The sequence below is a fragment of the Copidosoma floridanum genome, unplaced genomic scaffold (assembly GCF_036245765.1).
Source record: "Copidosoma floridanum isolate Cflo_tuat_1 unplaced genomic scaffold, Cflo_Japanese_pri ptg000024l, whole genome shotgun sequence".
Classification (NCBI taxonomy): domain Eukaryota; kingdom Metazoa; phylum Arthropoda; class Insecta; order Hymenoptera; family Encyrtidae; genus Copidosoma; species Copidosoma floridanum.
In genome coordinates this window covers 432,194-457,104 of record NW_028321901.1, presented here as the reverse complement: position 1 = coordinate 457,104, position 24,911 = coordinate 432,194, and the positions used below count along the sequence as shown (strand labels likewise).

At 31.0% G+C, this 24,911-nt stretch overlaps 1 protein-coding gene across 2 annotated transcripts in view; it reads right to left on the bottom strand.

Moving 5' to 3' along the window:
• LOC106645029 (mitochondrial import inner membrane translocase subunit TIM50-C) overlaps positions 1–24,911 on the bottom strand; it is a 489,498-nt gene that overhangs the window by 232,102 nt on the left and 232,485 nt on the right. For both annotated transcript variants that reach the window (XM_089595042.1, XM_089595043.1), the window contains exon 5: positions 22,832–22,963. In XM_089595042.1, the coding sequence (XP_089451168.1) occupies positions 22,832–22,963 (132 nt within the window). The remainder of the gene's footprint in view (positions 1–22,831; positions 22,964–24,911) is intronic.

Here is a 24,911-nt window from a genome sequence, read left to right as displayed (position 1 = left end):
AATATTAAAGCCATAGCAAAATGTGCGCATGAAGACTTTTACAAAGCTGAAACTCGATTCTCTTAAAACAATCTACTGTACAATATTTTCTGAAAGGAGAGTTTACATTGATTATACAATAATTCATAAATATTTATTTATTTATTAAAATATTTGGCACACATAAAACAATTGTTACAAAGATACCTTTTCTTTAATTACTTCATTTGCACTTTCAGTAAGAAATGTTGTTGGCTTTTTTGTTACATTAGTGCAAATAAATCTCTTTTTAGTCTGACCAATACCAGGTTGAATTTGGTATACAGCACAATGAATACAGCTTGAAGAGGAATTAATTTCTGAACAATTGTGGATGTACTCTGCAGACTCATCTTGATGTCATATAATCGTAAAGATTTAAACCCTTTACGTGTTTAAAAGTATTATGTAAGCTATCACGAACTCGGATCCTCATAATTCTTATATCGATATACATATATGTATTGAATTATAAGGAGTTTCTCCACACTTTTTAGCTCACCTTAATTCTCTGCTGGCTACCCTAAATGATAACCGAAACTCCTTATTTGATTATTGTATGGTATATGGTAAAAAATGAAATCTTATTTGCTTATTTATTAAATCACGTATGCTGATGAGCTGTAAGATTTTTCTCCACAGGTACATCTTTACAGACATTACCTAAGCCATGATTCTTGCTCGTCGCGTCTACTTTGTTTGTTTGTCGTCCATTGTATGTACTATAAGTAACGTAAGGGTCGGATGTTGATACAAGGCTAATATTTTTGCTCCTTATGCTGTTTTGTTTCAAAGCTATCAAATATAATAGTGCGATCGCATTAGCTGAAGTGTCGGTAATTATTCATGAAATTCAGAACAGCTCGGAAAAAATATATTTTAGAGAATCCGATAAAGCCAATCGAAAGTAATAAAATTGAAACAAAACGTTTTTCTCTAAGGCCTGAAAAAAAATTGGAAAAAATAGCAAACACGGTTTTTAACGTCAAAAACAAACAGTAAGCCTACAAAAAAAAAAAAAAAGCTCTTAAGAATGTTGTTAAATTTTCAAGCAAACTTTCAAGGGGCATTACAGTATCGACTAGTTTTTTCAGTATTTCAACATCATACAAAGCATAATGGAAATAACTATTTACATTTAATTCAAGATCATCCAGTAAATCTTTCACTAGTTTACCCAATAATCTTCACGTTTTCTCTCAGAAAAATATTTTTTGAACAATTTTAAAGTTTCATAGACACTCTCAGTTACCTCATTAAAATCGGTGACCAAGAAACATCTAATCAAGTATCTAAAGAAAAATCGAATAAAGCGTTATGATCTGTCAGTATGCAGCTTTTACCAAGTTTTTTGAGGAAATTTAAAAAACATTGAAGTGCTTCTAGTATTCATATCGTTACTAGTAGCTGATCGTTCAGGTATTAAGTCCCACAGATATTTTTCAAGCCAGTTACTTTAGTTGCAGACTCATCAATAGGTCCATTTGGATTAACATACGCAGAGAACTTATTATTTCTATATACAGCACCAATTTGTAAATTATTTGCCTCTTTCTTAAAACCAGAAGTTTTCAAATCAAAGAAAATAAAACAAGAATTTTTTCGGCTTACAGTAATTACTTTTTCACTCATATCAAATACAATATTTTTTTTCATATGTCAAACCTTCAGCCTATTCCGTAATGACTTTCAACTTTTCTCTTTGATTTTTAAGTCCCATTTTTCTTTTTTTTTGTTCTAAAGTCATAGCTTTCGCAATATGCTTCCCTTCAATCTCATCTTGTCTATCACAAAATTTATTAATATGTGTAATTGGTAATCCAATACTTTCCTTTACTTATGTAAAATAACGAGTGCCTTCATTTTTAGTTAGAACAGCACTGGCTATAGGTATATCACCAGAAATAGAGGTGCTTAAACTTTTATTTTTTGAAAATCTATCTGTGATGACATGATTGAGTGATTCATTACCCTGACTGGAAGCTGGGATTATATATTTGTGAGAACTATCAGACAAGTTGTCAAAAAGCTTAATCAAATCATTTAACAGCTAACTTCATTTTAAACTTGGGTTGATACATAGAGCTGTTCTGTCCAGAAACTTCTCTGCAACAATTCCTACAGTTTACATGTACTCTGTATGAATGGTGAGGAATAGCTCTTAAGATTTTTGCAAGATTTTTACTTTGTTCTTTACTCTGTGATACACCAAGTAACGTTTGACATTTCTACTGATTCTTAGTTTTTAACGAAAGCATAAAAAATACATGGACTACTAGTGAAATAAAGTACGTACTATTTACGTCATGAAATACGTATGAGTAAAGGAACTCCAGACGACAGGAATAGGAACTTTGCCAGATTGATTTATTCTTCAACATCTGCTTAGGAAACTGGAGTCATAAATTAATAATTTTTTACAAAAGTATGTATTATCTCTTTTATTGTTATGAAATTAATGAAAACGATTATTTTAATTAATTTTAAAATTTGACAATATACTTATATCAGGAACAAATAAAAAATATTTTTAAAACTCTATTGTGACTCACTCAGTCGATGTAACGATACCTTAATTCGTCACAATTTTGGAAGTTATACTTCTATAAACACGTTATGCGTGAGGGTCAATCAACAATTTCAGATTTTGACCTTGAAAAAAAATGTGACGGAAGTGGATTTTACTTGATTCTCCCTCTTCGCCTCGTCCCCCATGACGTACACCCGGTTTCCTCTACATCATATTACGCCACATGACATCACCACGCCACACATTTTGAACTTTGTAAATTTTGTTTCTTTCCAATTCTTTTGAAAGAAAAAAAAAAAAAAAAGGTTCCGAAGAGATTTGAACCTCCAACCATCTGCACACTAGTCGTTGCCCTTACCTACTCTGCTACGAACGTTGCCAATATACAGACTTCGATTCCCGCATGTTATTGTGTAGTTTCATTCAATAGAATAATTTTTTTAAAGATTTTTTTTCAGACAACTGGGAAATTAGTAGTTTTAAGCAAAGCACTTTTCTAATGTACTAATAAATATTTATTCCTATATTTTTAATTTGTTAATTTTACAGTAAATGAATAATTGTTTACACAATTTTTCATATTTTTTCGAAACTTTCAAAAATTAAAAGAAAAATTGTTTGTACTGTACAAATACAATAATTAATTTTTATTGTGCTTTGTTTTTTTAAAATTTTTTCATTCGTGGTTTAAGTGATTTTTTGACTCAAGGACGTTCTTCACATAGTTAGTGGGGGAAAAGTTCAGGGAAGTGAGAGGAACGTTAATGTGTGCAGTAAAGCTAGCAATTGTTTTTCTCATGTGGATGTACTCACATACATGCTTTGACGCACACTTCATCCCTTCTTTCTAAATTTATATAAAAACCAACTTGTAGGTCCATTTCAAAATTTAATAGGTTGATCTCAAAGTAATCTTTTGTACCCGAAAAATTGGAAGATTCCTACAAAGCATAGAAGTGCCACTTGACGTGATTTTTTCATAAGGTTACATGTTAAATATCGATTTTCTTAAATGTAACATATATAAAATACTGGTAAAGTCAAATAAGCTGCAATTTTTTAAGTATTTTTATGGTATTTCAGTATACGTATGACGTTAGAATAACATATGCCAAAAAAACCTGTGTGATGAACGTTCTGAAAGGACATTCACTGGCACGTAATACTACCCTATTAAAGAAAGCTATACCACAGGATGGTTTTTCTTAGTTTTCTATATACAATTATATTTTGGGTATTAAATATAAACTAAAAATAAGTGTAGGATCGTATAAGATAGATGTGAGCGTTATGTCCCAGATGTAATCAGCGTATAAGTAGTGGGAAGTTGGTTTGACACCATCGGAAGATTTGATGAAACCGCATAGTCTTGTACTAGCCAGCCTATATATTTTTTATTGTATTACGCCGTAGGATATTTTTTATAACCGTCAACCCATTAAATATTAATTGAAATCATACCCCATCAACGTAGGAATACTCATTCCCACAATAATTGCACCACGTTCGTACACAATATTATTTCATACAAGGTATTTTTATACTTAAAATTATATTGTTTGCCATATAATTTTATAGAAGTATAATTTCATGCTTGGGTACCCAAGCATCCACTGTCTACTGGCTTAAGACAGTCAGTGTTGTATTACTCTCTGGTATCTGCTAACTAATTGCCAATATTTTATATAAATGTAGATAATAAGCATTAGATGGAGGCTAAAATGCTGTAATGTAAATCACATCTAAATATGCAACTAAGAAAGGACGGTAGTTCAAGAAAAGAAGAATACAATAACAAACTGAGAAGTCAAATATTTCTATTCTTTTTTGTAAATGAATACAACATAATATAAACTTTAACGTGCATTGTGCCCAAAGCTGAACATAATTCTAGCCATAAAGCACGGAGTTTTCATAAGTACATAAGCAAATTATGAAAATAAACATGCATAAAACTGCTCAATAATATTGCTAAGCTAAGCTCTCTTACAGATTTTCTCAAAACCAAGTCATCAACAAATAATGGATGAATATAATAGGGATAACGTCTGTAAAAAGTATGTGGACTGTATAATTACTTTCAATTAAGTTCTATTCAACAAACTAATAGGCACAAGTTTCGGAGAAGAGTCCTAGCAGATTCAGTACCCATGCTCAGAACAGAGAATTCTTTGTGATAGAATCTTCAAGATAAAACTAATGTGATTAAAATATTACATGACGATTTGGAATGTAGCTTGTCGTCGCCAGAAAAAGGTCTCTACGTATGCAACAAAGAAAGTATTTTTCAAGCAACATGCAGTTCTTTTACATCTGTATCATATATATCCACAAATATTATAACTCCACTCAGAACTATTGAAATCAGTGACGATGTCAAATTAGGAAAAAGTAGGCTGTGTGCTGACGCAGGTGGGAATAAAAAGTGTACCGAGTCGATAAGTCATACAAAAATAGAAAATTAGAAACGGTATGCACAAAGCACTCATGAAGTTATTTTAAATCATTATGCTTCGTAGGATACCATGCATGAAAGTAAACGAAGTATTATGTTAAAAATGAATGAGTTTCAAACTATGTACTTTACCAGAATAAGTTTTCAAAGTTCAATGCACACAAAAATAATCAATATAAGGCTTTGGCTCACAGAGAAAGTAGAAATAATGGGAAACTTCAGAAATGTCAAAATAAGTTAAAACGAGCTCCGTTTACAAAAGATTAGGCTGTATTTGATTAGTGACAAGTTAAAACGATAATTTTTCGAAGTTGTAGTTCAAAAGGCGCATTATGCGTGAGGGTAAATCAGCGATTTCAGATTAATGGCCTAGAGAAAAAGTATGACGGAAGTGGATTTTACTCGATTCTCCCCCCTTCGCCTCATCGACCGTGACGTACATCTGGTCCACTCTACACCACATAACGCCACCCTACCACACCACGCCACATATTTTCAATTTCACGAATTTGATTTTCTTTCAACTGATTTAAAAAAAAAAAAAAGTTTTCAAAGGAATTTGAAGCGTCAACCTTGTCTTTACTAACTGAGGCCCTTACTCACTCTGCTATGAGCAGTCCTAACATATCATTTCGATTTCTGCATGTCATCTTGTGGTTCGTAACTAATTTTCAGTGTAAATTTGTATTTACTGTATATTAACTCATTTGATTTGATTGTAAATTAAATTAATGAATAAACTATAATAAACTAACATATATAATATATATATATATACATTTATATATATAACTATTTTGGTGTATATATATATATATATATATATATACACTAAACTAATTTCTTTAGTTAAATATTTTTTTCGAAAACTTACGAATTGGTATATTATAGCAGAGCAGCTTTCCTATGGATTATTGAAAATTTTTTCCTATATAACTAATTTGTATTTTTTACTGTAAATAAATAATTGTTTATACAATTTTTCATATTTTTTCAAAATTTTCAAAAAATAAAACATCATAAAATTCAACATGTATAAAATAATGTTGCAGTCAAACGAGCTGCAATTTTTGTGGGTATCTTTCATGCTCTTTCAAATATACATTTAACATTTTAATAATATCCATCGAAAAAAAATATGTGTGATGAACGTCCTGAAGGGACATTCACTGGCATGTAATACCTTATTAAAAAAAGTGATACTACAGGATGGTTACTCTTTATTTTCTAGATGCAATTATGATTTGGGTAGTAAATATGGACTAGGAATAAGTGTGTGAGCGTATGTGACAGATGTGAAGGTGACGTTAACAAAGTGTAATCAGCGTAGGCAGTAGGAAGTTGTTATGAAAAAATCGACAGATTCAATAAAAGCGCACAGTCTTGTACTATCCAGGCTATGTATTATTTTTATTGTAGTGTGCCATAATATATTGTTCATCATCGTTAACGTATTAAATATTAATTGAAAACACACTTAATCAACGTCGGTATACTCATTCTTACCATAATTGTACCACCTTTGTATACAATACTCTTTCATAGGCGGTATTCTTATACTTATTTACAACTATTTTTATCTATTGTACAATTATTTATATTTTAAGTCACATAATAGATTTTTATTAAGCCTATTTCTTAAGTTGACAACTTTTGTTATACTCTATCTAAGAAATTTTTTAGAAATAATTTTAGTTTCATTTTTTTAAATCTGACTGAAAACTCTGCAGAAATGAGATTTTCACAATGAGCAATAAATTAAACTGTGTATTTGAAACTAAAGTAGATTGTGTACAGAGAACACTTTAGTTTTTGCATCTGATAAAATTACAACGCATTAAAGTACGTGTAAAAGTGATTTTACCTTTTTTTACTTTTTAAAATCATTCATCATAATTTGTTTATCAAGGAGACTCCAACGCTCTAGTGTCACCGTATTAGACATCTGTTATTAAATAGTTTAGATTACGCTAAATCTAAGGGTACCCCTTTTTGTATCTTTAACCAGACAAAATCTTGAGAAATTCGTGCTTGAAGCTCGCTTTTTTAACTAGAGTACTTATGGCAGGTTTACTAATACTAATGATTTGCAACTCGAATCGAAAGTGTTGGGTATTATCAATTATACACGTGTTGTAGGTTGTAACTTCATTTTCCAAATGCCGTTGTGAAAATATAGATAACTGGAAAAATTTTTGAGATATTCTGTTTACAATTGATCAAGTTGTCGTATTTCCATTTGTTAGCTTATGTTTTTCTTGCGGTATGGCAGCAGTGGTTCTAACTATCAAATTTTTTTAAGCAAATTAGGGCACTAAAATACGGGTTGGTATTCCTACTCGCTAGAACATTCTTAATAGTGGTAACCCAAATTTTTTACGTTGAGCCAAAATAATAGTTTTGTTTCAAAAGTGTCACTGCAACTAATCATACAATAATAATAATTTTTTTAATTGTTGGAGAACAAAAAGCGTTTGTACTGGTGCATTATTTTCTACGTCATAATACTTTTCTATGCAATAAGTCTGATACGTCTTTTTTTTAAATCATTTTTAGGGAATACCTAAGCATATAAAACAGCTTATAATTCGAATGAAAAACAAATTTTTGATATAAAAGTTTTCTTTAGAACTAAAAACATTTATTCGTACTCTATATTTTCACTCCCCTACTGCCTCCAAAATGGTGCGACGATCTTGTTTAAAGTGTTTCTCTTAACGGTAAGCAAAACGAAATAGAGACCAAAGATTCTTCTTATAAAAAGAAGATGACTATTGTGAAAAAAAAAAAAAATTGTGCCCTGTCATCTGTAAAGATACGTATAATTAACTATATGATACAAGAACATGATAGAGCTAAAACTGATGCATAAATTAAGTCTAAATATTTACAACACGTAATTTAATATACTCCTGAAGCTGTTGTCTTTTTTATGGAAAAAAATTAAATAAACACTGCGTAAATTTATTGAAAGGTGTTATTTCAACGAAATCTAAATTGACTGTCTCAAAAAATCGTGGCACATTAAAGTTAGTCTCTGATGATATAAATTAGATTTGTTGACTAACAAAAAAAATCACTTCAGACCACCAAATTTTGATTTGATTATCTTAAAACTCATGCTACTAAAAGTGAAAAATCAAACTTGTAAGAAATTTTGCACTCTACACGATGGTGTTTTCATTCTCATCCAGTCTCTTACCATTTACAAGATATTAGTAAAATAAGTTTTCTACGCTTTTTTGAGGATGTTCAAGAAAGCTTTCAATTTTTTAATTGTTTTTTCAATAGTGAGATCGAGACGATAAACTTGCCAGCTTTGAGATTTAACGAATCTATTAACTAATTAATTAACTATTATTTCTGAGAAGTTATGAATAAAAATTATCAAGGACTTTAGGAATAAATAGTGTAGTTAGCACTGTTTTTGTGATTTCTTCAAGTGATTTTGAATATATCATGCTATCTTTTATGTTATTGGCAGGTGATATCGTAAGAGGTTACCATGAAAAGTTTTCTTATGAGCAACTAAGATTTTTTAATAGTTTGATGGCTGAGGGTTTATTTTATGTTAGGAAAATCTTCAGCATGCAAACTAACATAATATCTATTAGTATTTTGTGTCTGCCAATACAAAAGGTTTGGTTACACTTTTGATAAAACTACAAGTAGCATTGAAATAGCTTAGTTCTCATTTAATATTTACAGTATAGAAAGTTCTAATGCAATCAATTAAAAATATTGGAGTTTTAGGCTCCTGTTAGAAGATTATGTTTTGAAAGGGACACCTATTATTTCATAGCTACGATTTCCGTTATGAAATACCGTAAATAATTGTTAGTACATTATTAAAAATCTTTCATTTTAACTTTGTAATGTTAAATATAATCGCACTAATTCGTTCTATTAGCATAATGAAATATAATCTATTTATATTTTAAATAGATGAATAATTTACGGCTGAACTACTGTAGAGTCAATACACGTTTTAAGGTGGTTCTTCACGATGGTGCCGTATCAAAGCGACACGGGACCTTGTGGTTTTCTAATTTTCAATTAGCGTATTATTTGCAACATAAAATATGTTGTACTGGCACTTGACTATAATATCATTGCATTTACATACAAATAAACAAGCTAATAAAGTCAGAGTAAGAGTGTTAAAAAAATTTTTTTTTGACGCAAGGTTCTGAAAATGGCATGTAAGCTCCTACTCAAGCAGACGTTGCCGCCGATTTCTGCATGTACCTATATATACAATCGTCGAGCATCGTCTGCCGCACAAACGTAACCCCTTCACTTTCGTTTTTATTATCTGATGTATCTCTTATCAGTCAGTGAAATAGTTAAATAATTGTAATCGTACAAAATAGTGATGCCACCTTAATATCCTGCCCACTGTACGAGCGGGAAAATGAAAGGAAAATTTGTTAAATTCTGCAGTCATAGAAAAAGTTTACAATTTCTTTGAAAAGAAATAGTACTACAATTGGCCATATTATTAAATTAAACATTATATTGCATGAGATTTCAATTATCTTATTTATACAAGTACTTACTTTTCTTATTTAAGAGTTATCTATATATTCAGAACTAAATATTGATATGCTTCTTGTTATGATTACCTTATGTACGTTTTTAACACAAAAATAAACTCTAATTTTTATTTTTATCAAATATTAATCATAAAATAATTTTACTGATTGTCTTATTGCCATATTAGTAAGTGAGTCATTTTAAACTTGCACGCACGATCCGAGCGTCTGCTCGTTTACACGGCAGACATTTCGCTCTCGCTGATCAATAACTGATTACGTTTACGATTAAATATCGTACACTATTTCCCTAATTAGCACAAACTTATGTTATATTATTAGAAAGCTGAAAAATTCTTCTTTCACTACAAACTTTTTCTATTAGGATCTTAAGTCTACTTTACGAGATATTACATGATATCGTAGTATGGAAGAGTAACCTACATAAGAATACATGTTAAAAGTGCATTTTTTGACTGCCTTGTTTTCAAAAATTTGCCTGATAAAGGGACTTGAAATTTTAAGAGAAGATGCCTTATAACTTTAATAACAATCCCTCCAAGTTTCCCTGTAAGTTTAAGTAAATGGGTTAGGTGAAGAACCACCTTAAGAGTAGATTCGAATAGCTATATTTTTACACTTAAGAACTTGTAAATCTTATTTAACGAATGTGTTGGTTTCTTTTTTAATCACTGTCATAAGAAATATTTGTTTCTAGTTTACAAATACAATGACATTCAAGCCAGTTTTCAATATTTAAAAAAATAAATATTGACGTAAATTAAAGATAAATTTTTTCGTTATGTTGAACATATATCAATTTTCATGGGTGTAAATATTGTACGAACAAACTTACAATTTTGTGACTTTCTTGTATGCTCCTTAAAACGAAGGAAATTACTAATAATTTTTGTTTTATAAAAGAAGTGGCTGGTTTCAGAAAAAAGAATGATGTTTGGTAGAAAAGAATATTATTCAAAAAATCCGTCGTTATAAGGATATTTTTTGCCGGTATCAATGTGTTCTGAACTAAGCACTAATAATTAAATAAAGCTAGTCATATTTTTTTAATGTGAACAGTCGTTTTTTTTACGATAAAGCTATTACATCAATGTTTCATAAACAGGAGCCTAAAAATAAAAGGGTAATGTATTAAATAATACTTATTTTTTTAAGAAAAAAAAAAAAAATCATGTACTAAAGTTTTATATGAATATTAAATTTCAGATTTTTCTACAGTAACTGAAAAATTTCTTGACTTTAAGCAATCTTCAATATGGCTACAATCTAGCTTTTAAGGAATCAGAAAATTAATAGATTTTTGCAAAGAATTTAGTAACATTAGCCACTTCATTTACTCTTGTACAGGCACTTCGGTACAAGTGGTCACGTATTACCACGAGTTTACTCTGTACAATTATCTGAAACAGCGTTATCTGCACATGAAGCAGCAGTAGAGCTGGAGTACAAGTACATAGCATGGTATGGAACGAAATGAATTCTCAACTCTAAAAAATCTTATTCTGGCTGTCACATATTGTCTTTACAGTGCCAAAAGAAAAATCAGAACTTAGAACCCATGGTAAATGTACTCGTGATATACAGCACCTTCTGCTTTCTGTGTAAAAAGCGCGGTTTCAGATGACTTTACAAAGTTAATGGCATTACTATATTTAATATTCAAATAGAGGTCTATCATGTTATAAACTGACCTTGTTTTAGAATTCCTTTTTTTCGATATAGTGAGGGTTTGCATTGAAACTGTGGCCACTCAATTTATTTTTCACAGATTCTTAGGCACAAGAAATAGCGTGAAAACTTAAATTAACTAATTATAGATAAGGAATCAATCTTATTATCATGAGTTTAGTTATATTGTTAATATTTGTTAGCTTAAGGGATACTCCAAAGTAACTTATCAGACACTTGGCAGGTACTTTCCAGGCACTTGACAGGTGCTTAACGAACAGTCAGTGAGTACTTTCCAGAAGCTTCACCAATTCTTGGCAGGCATTACGTTAATACTTGGCTGGTACTTGGTAAAAACTTTCTTCTTCGGCACTTAGAGGACTCTAGGTTGTCACTTGACGGAAATTCGGCAGGTTCTTGGCGAGTACGTAGAGGGTATTTTGCAGGTACTTTACAGACAATTTGCGGGTTTGCGGGCAATTGGTAGATTCTTTGTCAGCACTTTGCTTGCAGCAAGCAAGCAGTTGATTTTGTTTTTTAGCTACTCAATACTAGCTACTAATAAACCTTTTGGAAACAAAATAATTATTTTAGGTGAAGACTTTCGTCAAATTCTCCCAGTAGTAAAAAACGGAAGCAAAATAACAATTGTTCAAGAAACCATAAGATTTTCCAATTTTTGGCCTTTATTTAATATTTTTTATTTAAAAAATAATGTACGTTCAATTGACAAAAAATTTTCTTCATTGCTACTGGATATAGGAGAAGGCAAAATTGAAACTTTTATAATTCCTCAGACATGGAAAACAAATGATGTATGTTCTAAAATTTTTGATAATGATGATGATTCTTTTATAAGTAAAGCTATATCAACATCTCACAATAAATACACTCATTTTTTGAACAAAAAAATTTTTAATAATATGGTAGAAACATTAGTAACGTACAATAGTATTGATAAAGCAACTCACAAAGGAGTAGATGAATCAGACGATAATATTCATATAAATTTCCCTACATAATGTTTAAATAGTATTAAAGAAGGTCTTCCTCCGCATGAATTGAATTTGAACATTAACGATATTGTTATGTTGATACGAAACTTAAACATATCTGAAGGACTTTGCAATGGTACAAGATTACGAATTACAAAATTATTTAAATAAAATATCAAAGCTAAAATAATCACAGGTGAAAAAAAAGGAAATAAAGTCTTTATTCCAAGAATAACACTACAAACAAACAATTCTTCTTCGCTACCATTTATATTGTACAGAAAACAATTTTCATTTACCTTAGGTTTTTCTATAACAATCAATAAATCTCAAGGTCAAAGTTTCGATGCCTTAGGATTATACCTTAGAAAACCATTATTTTCTCATGGGCAATTATATGTTGCATTGTCTAGATGTGGAAATACAAAAAAAATTTTTATTCAGATTGAATCAGAAAACAAATTTGAAATTAAAAATATTGTTTGGAATGAAATTTTTGAGTGACAAAAAAACTATTCTATAGTTCATTACTATTTTTATACTTTCTTGCAAATTTTATCTTTCATCAAAAAAGCAAATTTCAGTACCGTCTAGTACCCAGATTTATGTAATCATAAACAATCCGTTTTTTGTAATATGTTTTCAGATACACCATCATGGATGCAAAATTTTATCAGTTTGACAAATGTAACTCAAAATTTTCAAATCAAGAGTGTCTATTATCACACGAAAAAATTCACAAAAAAAAATTTTTTGTATGTGATCTGTGTAGCATTATAATATTAGACAAGAAAAACTATTTGCGTCACACAAAGGAATGCCACAACATTGAAAAAAATTATAAGTGTATTAAATGAGAAAAAAAATTCAAGAGAAATTATCACTTACAGAGATATTTGAAAAGTCATGAAAAAACGTTCAAAAAAATATTGTCAAAATTGTGGGAAAGGTTATGTAAGGGCAGAGCACCTAAAAAGACATTTTAGAGTGTGTAATCAAAACAAACATCGTAAGTAAGATAATTGTAAAAAAATTTTTTGTTATGGTCAAATAAAATTATATGTGAAAATTAGACCACTTGTAACAGTTAATATATAAGGCCTAACAAATATATTTACATTATATAGGGGAAGCTAGAGGGGAGTGGGGAGGGGAGCGGGGGGAGGTAGGGGGAGCGGGGGGGAGCTAGAAAAAAGGTAGGATTACTCGAAAAATGCAAGAAAATAAAAGAATAACTACCTTATTTGTGGGGGAGCTGGGGGGGAGCAAAACCTCGCTTTAACTCTTACGACAATATAATATAGGAAGATAAATATATATACATCTAATATAAATTTACTCATACTCTAACAATGCTATCAGCCACACTGAGAGCCACGAGAAAAAGCCAGTTCAGTTTATTTACGAGTATAATTTATTTTTATTATACAATACGGTAGGCATATAAAAAAATTTCAAGGATAAATGCAGTCTGGTAGAAGATAAACAGACATTATCACTATAACAGGACTCGAAGTTAAATGTTGAAGACTAAAACACAGTTCAGATATCATTTTTTCTGTACATTCTGTCATAAGCAATTCATTTACCTTTTGTCTTTATTTTTAGGTAGTGTATGCGAATACGATTTTATCACAAAAACATTAAAAGTTGAGACTAAAGCTGTTATTTCAATCATGCCTAAGTTATACCAGTTTTGTTAATATTGGAGTGCCGGTTTTGAGATTTGAGAAGAAGTTTGTCACATGCCATTTTCAGTAAATATTAACTAAAAAAAAAGAAAAAGAAAAAAAATTACTCTCACTTCAGTATATCTATTACCTCACCAAGTTGTTCTGAACTTCCAGCAATTCGTTCAATTTATCCTATTAGATTTATTGGTTTTTCTGTGCTAAGTTTATTGAAGTTATCAAATTTGAGCTGACGATAGTTAATTAAAAAATGAATAATCATCTGCTCTTTTACAATGGTTTAAAAACTACTGGAAGTGCTAAAGTAATCTATGAAGTAGAATGTTTGATACTTTTTAATGAAGTAGTTTAGCTCTTTCTTTCCCTCTGACCCTATTCCAACTATTACATAAAGATGAAAGATGTATTTCATTTTGAGGTCATGATACATTAAGTAAATGATTTTTTATAGTAATTTGTTATGTTTATAAAGTCTTGTTGTCTCATGCTTACATAAATAAATCTTACTAACTAAAAATATATAAATATTTAACGGACTACTGTGATTCAATATAAATATATGGACATGACTGTCAAAATTAGATTTATACTAGAGCTCATGGATGTGCATTGCACGCATGCTTCATAAAATAAAGTAATGAAAAGATGAGTTGTACTCTATGTGCCTTTAAAAAGAGTGCACAGTAGGTTGAGCGCACTAGAGAAGTGCGTGCTGGCCTACTGCGCTCTTTTTTAGTGTGAACTCTTTTTTAAGGCATATGGAATACACCCATGATAATTTCTGAAACATAAATATTTTGATCTTGGTAAATAAACAAAACAATTACATGAGGTCACTGATAAACGTAATAAATAATAAAAAATATAAGTAAAACAATGAATGTCAGCAGTAAAGTTTAATTTTTATTACTTCAGAGAAAGATGGTTCTTAATAGATTTGTTTAATTAAGGTGCGCTCCGAGTAACTCCAGAATCATCAAGATACAAAGTTATACTTACAGTCTTCGCTATAGTTATGGATATTAACCTTAAAAACTCTTGGGTCACTTGTAGTGCTCCTAACATCCTAATTAAACAAACCTCACATATTATTGTCGTAGGAAGAGGATCGGGATGACAAGATTGAAAAAGACGACATTAGCCACGATCACACGTCTGCAGAAAAAAGCTGTGAGTTAAGGATTACACCAAAAACGTTATTCCACTACTACTACTTCATTCGCATTTTATAAGAGCATTGAATGTATAGAGATCATTTAGTTTGCGAGCACATTAAAAAAATTTTTTAAAAACCATATTTTTAAGAGTATAAAGTTATCTCTATGAGGGGTCCAATTTGTAGACGCTATTTTATAATGGAGTGTTGCAACTGTATAAACGGTGGTTATGCCGTGTCTACGACCATAAGGTGCGATCTCACCTAAGATCTGAGCTAAGATTCTCTAAAAAGTATAGTATGACCTTATAAGAAAAAAAAAAAAAAAAAAAAAAAAAAATTATAAAGCTGTTCCGTTGGCGGTACTTTTGGGATGGTACATCTAAAAACACATTTTTTAAAGTGTTTTATGTCAAGTTTTGAAAATGAAATAAATAATTCAGATTCTCGGGTGAGGTCTTATCTAATATCTCATTTCAGAAAGTAATTTGCAATCGATTGCGATAAATTTCAGCACAATTTAGTTATAAAGATTATCAGTTTAATGAGCCTTCTCGTTATTTTACGTAAAATATATAAAATAATGAATCGATAATGAATTATCAAAGTGAATTAGTCAGTAATGCAGGAATTCTCGGGTGTATACTAAATGCCTCGATGTGTATTGATAGCATGTGTAACCTAAATAGTCTAGATTCTACATGTGATGTACAGAATCAATTTTCTTCTTTCAAACGCAATAAGATGCATGTAAATTAAAAATTGTAACGTGACACTATATTATAAGTGACAAATTAAAGCGACCTGACATGAAAACTTGCACATATATTAAACTTCCTCTCTATATCAAAATGTTTGTAGAAGAGTTCCTAGATAACTTACTGGCAACTTATTCATGCTCTTATTATATCTTACGATTTTTTATGTGAGGCCTTTTATGTCAACTGTCCTAGCACCAAATACTAGCATTAAATCATTCTCTATTCAACTTAACACACTCAGCGATTGCGGAAATATGACAACATTAGGACAAATAATTAATATGCAGGATTGACATATTTTTCTTTATTTTTCGACGGTGCAATCGGTTTTTTTTAAAATGATGACAGAACTTTAAAAAAACACGAAACGGTATATCGTGAATACGGCATTTTTCAAATTTTTTTCACCATCGCCACAAAAGTGTGTTGCCAAACGTAGCACGTACAACAAAGTTTACAAGAGCGTAGGCTCAAATTAATTATAGATACGTTAGGATATAAGATATAGATATAAATATTTATGTGTAACAGAATAACATAAGTAAATGTATAAAAGTATATAAATAAACTGTAGTGGAAATTGTATGAAAACAAAGAGATAAAGAGACTATTGATAAATAGTATAGTTTTTGTTGAATGTGTAAGCTAGTTGACTAGTAAACGGATTTCAGCTAAGAAATAATTCAATGAATACTTTAAACTCAACATCAGCGAAGAAAGTGGGAGAGTGATAGAATAGGTTGAAACTAGGTACTGCTTTGAGAGTAAGATTTAACGAAAATTGTTCTTACACATATGTATGCTATTTGTTTCTGGAAAATTTCGGATGGTGGTGTTGAAAAAACGTCTGAGGTGAGTGTAGAGAAGTGGAAAGGTAGTTTGTAGTATAGGTTTTCTCTGTCATGTGTCAGGCATTTCTGAGGTCTTGTTAGGTATTTTTAATATAAAAGAGTGCAAGCAGATCAGTGCATTTGGTAAAGTTATGGGTAAGCCGAAAAATAAATAGTACGTAGTTACTTAAACAAGTGTATGATGGACTCTGCTAATGATAAATCACGCGTAGTTCTTTGAATAACGCTTATGAGTTTGTAGCATTTAGAGATGGCTTTACTGATGTTGTCTTTGAAGGACCATAAGGAGTCGAGAGTTACACCAAGATCAGTTAGTAAATCAACCCGTTTTAATTTGTTGGTGTTGATGAGTAAATATAGTGTCATGTGATTTGGCTTTCATAATCTGTATTATAATAATGAAAATAAAACCTTACACTTATCTTCCTGAACTGAGAATGCGCTTCAGGAGTACCACAAGGCCACATTTTTAAGATAGGACTGTAGAAGTAGAGAATCAGAATTTAAAGAAATACGTTTAAAAATTTTTATGTTGTCTGCGTGTATGAGGCGAGATAGATAATTCGGTAGAGCGTGCTGAAGGAAGGCTGTTCATGGACAATGTAAGCAATAGCGGACCAATGTGCCCGCTCTGTGATACCCCAGAGATAGCTACAAACTCATCCAACAAGACGCCAAGAAGGCCAACTCTCAAAGTAAGAAACAAGGTCAGCCATCTGTACAAATGTGTGCTGGGGAACGCTATCAAAAGTTGTAGCTATATCCAGAAAAATAATGTCAACCTGTACCCCTGACTTAAATGCAGATGAGACATAATGGCTTAACTTCAATAGGTTTGTAACGGTTGAGCAACCCTTGTAAATCCATGCTGTTGTTGTGAGATATATTGTAAAAAAAGAGCAGAAAGTCTTTTATGTACTTGGTGATTAAGCAGTTTTTGTATAGGACTCAGCAGAACAATAGGTCCGTAGTTGTAAGCCAGTTGTGAGTTTCCAGATTTGTAGATGAGAAATGTATATATATGCAAATTTTCAAGAACTTGGGAAGATCCCGTCAGCCAGAAGTTAGAAAAAGAAGTGCCAGAGGGTGACAGATACTTAAAGAACAATTAATAAACGATGCATTGCTCCGTAATCTACTCTAGCCACCTACACTGAATTTTATCATCATATTAAGTCACTCATGAACTTATATCTTTCCTGCAAATTTTTAATAAGTGGTGACCTCATCATCCTTTCTCTGCATCTTACAAGCTACGCTTCATTAGACTGACTTCGGGCCACTTCCCATATTCTCAACATGTGTAACACTCTGGACCTTCAACAAATTTTTAATCCTATTTCTGGTCATAATTACGCATTGGATCTCCTGTTTGCACTTCACAGTCCCGTTACTACCACTGAAGTCTTTGAAACAATTATTCCATCTGACTAGCATCATTTACCTAGCACATTCTACATTTACTAAGCTCGCAATAGTTATTTAACGAACCCGATTACAAGCTACAGAAACTTCAAGAACTGTGACTACCGAACCATTTGCCTGAAACTTGATAAAGTGATTTGGCCACTACTATTGCACGTGGGATCTATTGAGGATTGTGTTCAGTGATTTTACAACATCTTACACGGCCTCATCGACAATTTTGTTCCTGTTCATCGTATCACACATTTCAGGTCACCCGTACGGTTTACACTGGAACTGCTTGGCCTGATCCATCAGAAAAGACATGCTCATTAAGTTTGAAAGCATACCTATGTATTAACAGAATTCATTACATTCAAGAGACTTAGAGCTGGATGCCTCTTATCTTGAGCATTATATAAAAAATTCATGGTGAATTCAGATTGGGCGTAAGACATTATATTCAGCAATTTTGTAAGTTTATCAAAGTTAGCTTGCTCTAAACACAATTAATTTCCAGATACACTAGCTTCTATGTATGAATTCAACTTACTGGCTAAACACTTCTTCTTAGTTTATAAGCATCCCTCATTTATTCTAATTCAAATCATTGAGTTCTCCATAGACATTGACTTTATTTTCACCCCTTCAAATATTCTTAGTGCTGTCTCACAATTGCAAAATTTAAACCAATTAGGGCCATGTTTTGTTCAATTTTCTTTCGTTATTTATTGTTCTTTAAGTATCTATCACCCTCTGGTTTTATTTCCTCTAAAACTGTGGCTGAAGGCATCTTCCCAAGTGCTTGGAAACAGATATATATATATATATATATATATATTTTCCTACTACAAATCTAGAAACCCACAACTGGCTTATAACTACAGACCTACTGATCTGTGAAGTCATTTATCAAAACTGCTTGATCACCTAGTACATAATTGATTTTCTGCTGTTATTTAACCATGTATATTAAAACAACATGCACGGATTTACGGAGGGTCGCTCAACCGTTACAAACCTATTAACGTTAAGCTATTTCGATCTACATTCGTACTACGGCTTGGCTGAAGCAGAGTGCATTACAGCACTACCGCTGCAGGAATGAGAGAGGGCAGCATCCACGATAAACCCTTTGCCAAAGAAACAATCGGCCACTAAAACAAGAAAATTCGCAAACGTCACGAGACAAGCTGTGTTACGAAGATACAATAGTTAGCTGTTAAAATGTTAAGTATTGAAATAATTTACAGATTACTCTTACAGTAACTTGCTTCAATTTACGCTAGTATTCAGAGAAAAATAATTAGATATTTTTTATAATGTTTAAAATTTTATTTTTTCGAACAACTGTGCTATCTCAAAGCCTTAACACAGCCAATGTTGGTCCGCTTGTCCCACGAATGATTTTTCGGTAACTTGCTATATTTTATTTTATTATTCAAACACATGGGTATTCCCTTTTATTTATAGCTCAAAATTGTATAAATATAACCACTAATTAGAGATGTACTATTTTATAGTAGAGGCTTTGACACATTATTTGTGATCTACTTAGCTATCAATCGTACAGAAGTTACTTTGTTCCTTAACTATGGTGAAAATTTCATAGAGCTACCCTTTTATAGTACAATAATACTCTGACATGCTCATTAATAGTCAAAAATGCTATCTGCACTTGACTTAACCCTTTCCAATCATAGAATTATGTTGTTGCAATAGAATCAATCAATAAAAATGTATATTGTCTTTCAAGTCGATAGCTTACAAATAAATTATGTAAAAAATTGCCAAGTTCAATGCTACATAATTATTTAGGATTAAACGGAAATTCCTTTAAGCCTGATTTAGAAAAAATGGCAAATTTGGTATTTCATAAAGCAGAATTCAATATGAAACCTGAAGTAATAGTAATACAATTGAACGAAGCAACATTAAATCATTCAAATTTAAATTTTTGAGTAATTCACACTAAAAAAAAAAGTTGATTGAAGCCTTTATGTTCAGAATGATGTAAAAAAGAGTAAAAATATTAAAAAAATAATGTATTTATTGTGGTCAAAACCATTTGATTACAGAGTGTAGAGATTTTGCGAGATCTTCAGTGTCTCAACGTTGGGAATCTGTTATAATCAATAAATTGAGCTTTCGTTCCTAAGACAATGCTCATGTATAAGACTGACGTTACAAGTAATAAAGTAAAAAATATAGCATTAAACTATACGAAGTTTTATATACCTCCTTCAAGAACTACTCTATCTCTAACATTCATAACAAATAAAAACTAATGTAGTTTGGGATGCATAAAACTCTTAAGCTACCCCTTTGTCGCTTAATAATTAATTTAGTCAAGACCAAGCTTAGACTTGTTCCTAAAGTTCGCATTTGTTTTTTTAGCCAATAATAGCTTTTTAACTTAAATTTTTGCTTCATTAAGTAAAAAGTCTGCGGTTTTGGTTCTTAACTCAAAAGCTGTGAAAGAAATTAATTTTAAGACTTATCAAATCAAATCAGTTTCATAAGGTAATGGTAGTGATAAAAATGTAACACTTGTTACAAAATGTGTAGATTGTCAATTAAAGCATGATACAAAAGTTTTAAAAGTAAAAAAATTTTTAGTTGTCGATGACCTTGCACTTTCCACGCCAAACGTAAATCATGAATCATTGACGATTTGTGGTAAAGAAACAGGAAAGTCTCAAAGATAAACATTTAAAGTATTAGACTTATTATTAGATCATCGCAAATTTGTGGTAAAGAAACAGAAAGGTTTTAAAGATAAACATTCAAAGTATTAGACTCTTTTAAAATTTAAATGCCATTCACACTTCCTAAAATCAAAATTTAATTAACGATTTCGTAATATAGATTTATGCCGGTTCGTAAATAATAATATTATTATTTTGGCTTGAAATACTTCAACTATAACTATATGGAATCTCTTATGTATGTTTCACATGACAACAGAATTTTTATTTGACCGTCCTTTACAAAATCGAACTGATTGGATCTGTTTATGACCTCACAACTTCTAATGCAAACAATTAAAAATACAATTAAAAAACATAGGTAAAGATGTTTAACTTTAATAACCTTTGGATGATTGATTTATTATCAAAATTAAAAAATCAAATAAAAAGTGGCCTCATTGGGTTTGCCAAAACAAAATTGAAAAAAAATTATGTGTTGTGACAAGAAAAATTAAAACAAAATTGTGTGTATTTTAACGCCAGAAATAAAAACAAGATTGTATGTACTATGACCCAAAAAATTAAAGAATAAACCAAATGAGTTGTTGGTACGTAGCCAATTACCATAGGAAAGCCAGAGTGGTGGCCACCGATATCAGAAGCTGCTTTCACAGACCGATTACCTGACGGGAATTCCGATAAAATTCATGACGGATTACTCTACGGCAGACACCAGGAGAACCCCACTAAAGTGTTAAGCAAGGTCCAGATTTCTTTCGAGGGAATCGATTGAGCCAGCCAAGAAAGTTTTACTCAGATCCATGCAGTCATTAACGACCAATGCTCACGCTTACCTTTTAGATTTTTTCTTTTTTCTTGGATATCCATCCCGAACCAGAATGTCAGATAGACTAACCCGAAAATCCGCTTTCATGAGTTTCATACCTCGGTTCCCCTTCTCTGTTGAAGCACCCCCAAAAACGCTTAATTGCGCGTACATAAGAAATGGAAATTTTCACTCAAGAGCGACCACGCAAGTGTAAATAGCCGATCACCAATATGGTCAAATACAGACCCTTTTACTACTTAGTTGAGCTAAGATAAACAGAGAAGAACAAAAAAATTATTAACCAGATTAATCAGGGACTCGTTGCTATAGACATGCAGTACTAAATACGCAAAAGAGACGAACATCGCTAGTGAATTCAGAGAAATACTCTGAAATGGGCAGTTAAGGAAGTAAAGAAATCCAAAGAAAAAGAAGAACTTTTTATGTAGCCAACGAAAACAAGTAAAAAGCAAAGAACTCTCGGGGAAAAAAAGTAAAATGAGGTAAAATGTAGCCTTGTAATTTCTACTTAAAGGGATGAAAGATATCTTAAGTTCAAAGTGCAATCAATTTCAACAAAGGTATGTAAGCGTGGGGATCTATGCAACTTATTTTAATCACCGTCAAATGCTGTGTAATTACGCTATCAATAATACACTTATATAAAGAACATTAAATTTTTTTTGTAAGAAACAAATTGACAACAATCAAAAAATAAAAACAAAATTTACTTAATATTAAGCAGAAGTTCTTTTTTCGGAGGCTTATGGATTTTATACAAGAATAAATGTTAAATTTTCAGTAGAAAATTGCACGAATACAAAACACTCTCTTATAAAATTACATTATCTTTTCTTTATCACTCATGTCCTACAAAGAATAGCATCGCACTAAGAGGCAAATGAAGAGAAATAGTTAACGTAATAAAAATAGTTATGTTGCTATAACAAACATCAAATTTCTCATCGCTATATTACAGTTCCTTGCCAAAAAGTCTTTGAATCCGATTTTTTTTTTTGAAACTCAACTATAAAAAAAATATTTTTTAACAATTTTCACACTTAAAAAGATGGCTTGTTAAACTACTATGAATATAAAACAGAAATTCAGAGCTGAGAAAATTTTTCTGGTTTTTCATTTACTTGGAAAAAATAACACGGTATTATTTTTCATATACGACAACAGTGTAATGTAAACACAAAAAAAAATTGCTTACTTGAAACTTACTTTTCTTAAATCTCTGTTTACTGCATCCAAATCTTTGATATGATGACCATCAACAAATCTTGTAGCATCCCGGAAAAGTCTGTACGTGATATTATTGTTCGAGTCTAGAGCATCTAAAATTGGTGAAACTGCCTGAAATAAAATATACAGAATATATTTATTACCAGAATAAAAGTAAGATAAATTTGTTTAAAAAAAAAAAGTTTTTTTAACTTTTTCTTTGCTTGTAAATTATCTCTGAATCTTATTCGAATAAAAGGTCAATTATAAAAGCTGTTGTTACAATAGAAAAAGGAAAATTTTCTTACCATTAGTACAAAGTGCTACTGGCGCTTTGCGCCCTCAGGCCATACTTTGCATCCTTGTAAATACTTAGGGTCCACAGGCAGAAAGCGATTTACTGGAAGCAAAGTGTGCCTACAGATGCAAACTTTTACTTAGCGCTATGGGAAAGAAAAGCAATGTACGCGACTCGGGTACAAACATACAAACCGCTGTTCATACTTTATGCTCTGGTGACGTATTGTACCAAAATATATTTACAGATATTTTAATCTCAAAAATAAAAAAACAAAAAAAAAAAGAAAGAAAGAAAGAAAATCTTAGTTCTTTGTAAGAAAAAATTAATCGAAGATCTTCGTAAATCCTAAATTATTTTAAGAAATAATAGTAACATTTAAATCAACTTTAACAAGCCACGCCTCTTAAAGTGCACGCAAACCACTGTTACTCAAATTTTTTGTAGTAACTTGCGCATGCAGTGCTACTCTCTCCAAGCTACTCAGTGTTTTCTTAATTTTAGAACATTAGATAATCTACCTGCTTTTAGGCCACATTCTGGGTTTTTACAGAAGCTTTAAACTTTTAACATTGAAACAATTTAACTCATTTAATATTTTTAATATGAAATACGCATTGCAATAATATACTCAAATTACTATTGTCATCATTTAATTATATTAATTTAGAAAAATAATATTGATATTCCAACTTCATAGTTTAGAGCATGACTATTTATTTATAATACATTTACATCTATCAATAATTAACGTCAGACGACAGACATCATAAGCCAATCACAAAGGGTCTAAAAAGAGGGGGCATTTCCAGCGTCGCTATGCGTTTGCTTCTTGATTTTTCCCTGGGTACTTACCAAATAAATAAGTTGAAAAAAGGACTAATTAAACTGCTGCTGGAAGATTAAAAGAAACGTGATTACAATTTCAAAGCAACGAATTCTATAGTTTCAGGTAACATCAAAAGAAAAGTAGAAAGATGAGAAAGGAATGTCAATCGCTAAAAAGGGCTCAAAGAAAAAGAAAAAAAAAAATAATTATGTGTCGATTAAAAGTTAATACTTTAGTAAAAGAAATATACAAGAGAAAGTACAGGACTGTTAAAAAGAGAATTTTAAGTTAATATGAAAGTCGTTTCAGCAATTTGTTATAAAGCCACTACTGGAAGTTGAAAAGAGATGAAAAAAAGAGGAAAGGACGCTGGAAAAGGCAGTATTTGTAGAACACAATATGACCTGGCATAAGAGAGTAATCCAAAGATAGGCCGTCTATCGGGCCAAAACATAACGCGAAAAATATGTAAAAACAAAAATATACACTACCGAGTCTATGTAGACAGTTGCTGCTGAAAGTGGAACTTTAGGAAAAGCGACTTTTAGTAGTAAAACGTGTGACTGCTCAAAGATAAGGTGTAAGAGATAAGCAGTTTAACAACAGAAAATATAAGTATGAAGATTATTACAAACTATAAATATCTATGGACTCCTTTCACTTGCTCCTTTATCATCAAATAATATTGAAATGCAAACACGGTAGTTTGGAGCATGACTATTGATTCATAATTTATTTACATCTATCAATATTTTGCTGTCTTGCTGACAGCCTCTTCAGAATTAAAATCAACAATTATAACGAAATAAAACTTACAATTAGTGAAAATAAGATAAGAGTAATACTCAATTCCTATGTACAAATATTTATAAATACAGTAATATTATACCATGTGGGTGCTAAGATAACTCGCATCATGGACACCTATTGCGCATATAATTCAGTCCATATAT